Raw genomic sequence first — 5,468 nt, 5'->3', positions numbered from 1 at the left:
GCTTTACTTTAGGGAGAGATTTGCTTCCTGCAACCGGGAGGATTTCCCCGGTTGTATAAGGAGAGCTGACAGCTTTGCCGAGCCGGTGCTTCCCTCACTCCCGGGTCCCAGCGCATCCCCCTCAGCACCACCCCGCAGCCCCAGCGCTCGCTCCCCGGCCGGACACGCTGCGCGTTCGTGGCCGGTTTTTTCCGCGGTACCTTCGCATCGGGGCCGCTTACATAAAGTTGGAAGGGGCGATGCGTGTGCGTGGGATGGGGGGGGGAAGCTGACTGCCTTGAAATTTGCTACGGGACGGCAGCGGGCAAAAAGGGACTTTGTTATATTTAGAACAAAGGGACGGGCAGGATGTCCCCGAGCCCTCCTCCTGTGTGGATTGCAGAGGCCGAAAAGGGGGGGGGGGGGGGGGAGGGGGGAGGGGGGGAAATAAATAAATAAAAGAGGAGGCGATGGTGCGGGAGGGGGGAGCAAGCGGGGAGCGCCCGGAGGAGCGGGGCTGGGAGCGGCGGCCGCTCAGCTGGCGCTGCGGAGCTGTCACGGCACGGCCCGCCCCCGCCGTCGCCGCCGCCCGGCCCCGCCGCCCCCGCCGCCGCCCGGCCCGGCCCCGCCGCCCGCCCGGCCCGGCCCCGCCGCCGCTCTGCCATTGGCGCGGCCGCCGCCGGCCCCGGCCCCCGCCGCGCTCTCGGCGGGCACGGCCGTATAAGAAGCCAAGGGGGGCTGCGCTGCGAATCACAGCTGCACAACGAGCGCTGGAGGCGGCAGCTACAGCGGAGACCTGGGTTTTTCTCGTCCCCCTCTCCTCCTTTTTTTTTTTTTTTTTTTTTTCCTCCTCCTTCCCCTCCTTCCTCCCCCTCTTCCCTCCCCTTCCCCTGCGCTGCCAGAGCCAGCGAAAACTCCCGTGCAAAGCCCAGCCACCGCCGCCAAATAGCCAGTGCGCTCCCCCGGCCGCCTGCTCGGACTGGAAAGTTGCGGCGGACTCCGGTGCTCTGCCACCGCGGGGAGAAAGCTCCGGACTTACAAAACCCAGACAGGGGCACGGGCTAGACGTTTTGCACCGTTCTTCTTCCTGCACAGACCCGAAGGCAGCATCTTTGTTTTGTTTTGCTTTTGCCCTTCCTGCTACTGCTCCTTTCTCCTTGCGACCGGGTGTCTGAGTGCCAGGAGCTGCTGCAGCCTGCGGTGCGTTGCAAACGCTGATACAAAAAGACAGGAGACATCCAGGCGGCCCCGGGTGCCGGCTCGTCCTTGGCTTTGTTGCTCCGGACTGAAGAAGCCCCAGAAGCCGGGAGAAGGAGGCGGCGGCGGCGGTGGAGGGGGAGCAGAGGAAAGGAAGCGAGAAAGCCAAGCCAAAGTTGATTTGGAGTAAGGGAGCGCGGCCAGCCCTCTGCCAGGCTGCGCGCTGGAGTGAGGTCTCCAGCCCCCTCCGCCGGGAGAGGTGCCCGCAAGACAGCGATGGCCGGAGAGCTCAGCATCGGAGCCGAGCTGCCCACTAGCCCCCTGGCCATGGAGTATGTCAACGACTTCGACCTGATGAAGTTCGACGTGAAGAAGGAGCCCCTGGGCAGGAACGACCGCTCGGGCAGGCACTGCACCCGCCTGCAGCCTGCCGGCTCCGTCTCCTCCACCCCCATCAGCACCCCCTGCAGCTCCGTGCCCTCCTCGCCCAGCTTCAGCCCCACCGAGCAGAAGACCCACTTGGAGGACCTGTACTGGATGGCCAACAGCTACCAGCAGATGAACCCCGAGGCGCTGAACCTCACCCCAGAGGATGCTGTCGAAGCCCTCATTGGGTCCCACCAGGTGTCCCAGCAGCTGCAAGGCTTTGAGAGCTTCCGGGCCCACCACCACCACCATCACCACCATCACCAACACCACCACCAGTACCCCGCGGTCACTCATGAAGACCTGGCCGGCAGCGGGCACCCTCACCACCACCACCATCATCACCACCAGGCCTCTCCCACTCCCTCCACCTCCTCCAGCTCCTCCCAGCAGCTCCAGAACTCGCACCAGCAGCATCCCCCCTCCAGCAGCGTGGAGGACCGGTTCTCAGATGACCAGCTGGTCTCCATGTCTGTGAGGGAGCTCAACAGGCACCTCCGAGGCTTCACCAAAGACGAGGTGATCCGCCTCAAGCAGAAGAGGAGGACCTTGAAGAACAGGGGCTATGCCCAGTCCTGCAGGTATAAACGTGTCCAGCAGAAACATCACCTGGAGAATGAAAAGACCCAGCTCATTCAGCAGGTGGAACAGCTCAAGCAAGAAGTGACCCGGCTCGCTAGAGAGAGAGATGCCTACAAGCTCAAGTGTGAGAAACTTGCCAGCAATGGCTTCAGAGAGGCTGGCTCCACCAGTGACAACCCGTCTTCCCCCGAGTTCTTCATGTGAGTGCTTAACAAAAATAATTAAACAACAAATAAAAAACCCCACCCCCCCCCCCAAACCTGACCCCCGTCACCTTCCCCCCCTGCTCCCATCCTCTTCTGACATCTCCATCCATCTGTCTGCTTGACTAGAGAGAAAGAAGGAGAGAAAAATAGAGACTTGAATTTTTTTGCAGCATCCAGTCTTCTAGAGTAGCTGTGGGAAAAGTAGGCTGGGGGTGGGGACGGGAGAGGTAAAGTGCAACTTTTTGACTTTCGTTGGCGAGTTAGAGAGAGGGACAGAGGCAGAGGTAAAGGAGAAAAGGACAAGTGAAGCGTTTTATAGATCGCTCGCTTGCAGAACGAGATGGACTTTAAGAGAATAATAATAAAAAAAGGACAATGAACAAGCCATCTATAACATACTGCCTGCTTGGAAAGAGAGAGGACATATACAGCACCATCTCATGCACAATTTACCTGCTTGGAAAAGGAGAATAAATAAAAAGGACAATATATGCAAACTCTTCATATATTGCCTGCTTTGAGAAATAAGTTACAGGACTCAGATGGGACATGCAATCTAAGAAAGGAAAGAAAGAAAGAATGAAAGAAAGAAAGAAAAACTCATCAGTTTTATTGCCTGCTTGATTATATAGAAAAATACGAAAATCTGCATTAAAAATATTAATCCTGCATGCTGGACATGTATGGTAATAATTTCTATTTTGTACCATTTTCTTGTTTAACTATAGCATGTTGATCATCGATCATAGATTTCTGTTGTTGTTTTGTTTCATCGATAAGAAAAGCATCACAAGTTATCAAACTTTTTACTGCTTGTGCAGTTTTGTTCGTTGGTTTTGCTCTCTTATTTTCTTTTATGGTTGTTAGCTTGTAAATATCTGCTACTTCAAACCGCACAGGAGAAAAAAAAAAAAAACAAACAAAAAATAACATTTCAGCAGGCTGGTTATACGGTTTGTTTGGTATTAAAGAGATACTTAAGGAAAAAAGTTATGGGCATTTTGCATTAGAAAAAAAACAACTTTGTATATCTGGTGCACTTTTAAGTTGTATTTTTTTTTTTTTTTAGTTTTCATTTTGGTTTTTGTTTGTTGGGGCAGAAGCAAAAAAACGCCTGAATGGCATTGACAAACCTAAACTTCACAGGGAAAACCTCTCATCGGTCACTAGAGCCTACTCCATGCTTTAAAGTGGCAGCGAAGCTCTTTCCTTCAGGACAATTCCCAGCCTGGAGTGGTTAGGCTTGGCCATATAGTTTCCCTTCTGATTGTACACTCAGGAAGCGAAGGACGGACGAGATACCAGTTCCTTTTAAGAAACAACTGCCCCTTGATTTTTCGGTAAATAAAGAGAGGAAAAAAAAAAAAACCCAGAAAACAAAAACAAAACCAAACAACAAACCCTCCTCGTTACGAGTCAGGCTGCAATAGCAGCGAGGGCTCCGTGCCGCCACTGTAGTTAGGTTTCTCAATGGTAGCAGCGGGTGACTGGGCTGGAAAAGCATATAAAACTAAAACATTTTTTTAAGAAGATATACTGCAACTTTTAAGTGTATTCTTTTGCGATGATTTGTAATCTGCTTCTCTGCTTCCCTATGCAGCGAGTGAAAGTTTTAGCCAAAATTTATTTGCAGTTGTATAGTAGTAGTAGTTTGGAGTCTTATGGGTGTTTTTATTACTTTTTTTTTTTTTTTTTTTCCTCCTGCAGGTCAGTAAAAGGATTTACGTTGCACTGACAAAAATACCAAAATGAAAACTTATTTTTTAGTTTCCTTTTAGGATAGCTGGCACTGCTGGCCGGATGCATTTTAAGTTTGTATTAGTTTATAAATTAACAGTAATAACAAGATTGTAATGAACAGCATGGTGCTTGCAGTTTTAAATATTGTGGATATTAGTCATGCATCAGAAAACGATCTTTGGTTTTTACTGATTCAACTGTGTTGAAATCAAAACATTGCAGCAGCGGAAAAAAAATTGTTTTTATTTCATGTAAAGTTCTGAAGGGATCAATTTCAAATCCTGCTTATGATATGAAAAATATTAAAAAACCTGGTCTATTGTAGTTTTATTCAGACTGGTTTCTGTTTTTGGTTATTAAAATTGTTTCCTATTTTGCTTATTAAAATCATTGAAATGGCATTTCTTGGAGGGACCCGCTTCTCTGACGTCTCGTGTTCCGAGAGAAAAAAAAAAAAGAAAGAAAGAAAAACTTGTGGACCCTTGTCTCCCCCACAGTGCTGTCCAGCCAAGGCACCCCCCGAGCTCCTCTCCTGACGCCCAGCGCTGGGCTTTGCACGGGGGGTTGCGAAGCTGCTTTGCCCACTCGGGACCGCTGCTGCACGCAGGGTAGGACCGCTCAGTCTTGCACGCTCCTCCGCTTTGCCCAAATCTCGCCCGTGGCAGGGGGTGAGCACCCCCCCCCCACACACACACCCACCCACCCCCCCCACCGTGCAGCCGCCCGCCGGGGGAAGCGGAGCGGCAGGAGCCCCACGCCGGGCCCGGCTGATGGTGGGGCGGCCCCGCTGCAGCCCGGCGGGGAGCGGGAGCCTCCGGCCTGAGCCACCCCCGAGCTGAGAGAGAGGGGAAACGCCAAGTGCAGGCACTTTTATTTCTTTTTATCTCTTTTTTTTCTTTTTTTTATCTTTTTTTTCTTTTTTTTTTTTTTTTTTCATTAGAAAAGGAGAACACTCGGGCAAGTCTGTCCTGTCCCCCGACTCCTTTGGGATCCAGGCTGGCCATTCACTTTCCTCCTCTCCATCTGCACATTTTATTTATTCTAGCTTTTTTATATATTTTTTTTTTTTTAAGCATGAGCAACGGGCGGTTTAGAAGACTCTTTAGATTCGTGCGGAGAAAGGGGCAGATCTCCCCCCCCGCCACCCCCCAGGGTTCAGCACCTCGCAGCCCCGCCATCCATCAGCTGCTTTCAAAGCAGATAATCGTGCAGCTCCCTAAATTGCAGCCAGAGGAGGTTAGAAATCGTCCCCGCTCCTCGCCCGGGTGCGGGGATGGGAGCCCCAGAGCCGGGTCGCAGCATGTCTGCGCGCTGCTGCTCTCAAAGTGTGAAAACCGT

The 5,468-nt window shown here is 51.9% G+C and overlaps 1 protein-coding gene across 1 annotated transcript; it reads left to right on the top strand.

Moving 5' to 3' along the window:
* The first annotated feature begins 736 nt into the window (after nt 1-736).
* MAFB (MAF bZIP transcription factor B) lies at nt 737-4,531 on the top strand. The gene is made up of 2 exons (XM_075768372.1): nt 737-2,384; nt 4,098-4,531. Exons 1-2 carry the CDS (start codon nt 1,453-1,455, stop codon nt 4,123-4,125), a joined length of 960 nt encoding a protein of 319 aa, XP_075624487.1. The 5' UTR covers nt 737-1,452; the 3' UTR covers nt 4,126-4,531.
* The last annotated feature ends 937 nt before the right edge of the window (nt 4,532-5,468 follow it).

The sequence above is a fragment of the Balearica regulorum genome, chromosome 16 (genome assembly GCF_011004875.1).
Source record: "Balearica regulorum gibbericeps isolate bBalReg1 chromosome 16, bBalReg1.pri, whole genome shotgun sequence".
Taxonomy (NCBI): Eukaryota; Metazoa; Chordata; class Aves; order Gruiformes; family Gruidae; genus Balearica; species Balearica regulorum.
This window is presented reverse-complemented; position numbering and strand designations above follow the sequence as displayed.

Bases quoted from the DNA above. Each gene is read 5' to 3' on its own strand.
- MAFB (XM_075768372.1), top strand. From the start codon at position 1,453: ATGGCCGGAGAGCTCAGCATCGGAGCCGAGCTGCCCACTAGCCCCCTG. The intron at 2,385-4,097 runs GTGAGTGCTTAA...TTCCTCCTGCAG, and splicing joins TCTTCCCCCGAGTTCTTCAT to GTCAGTAAAAGGATTTACGT.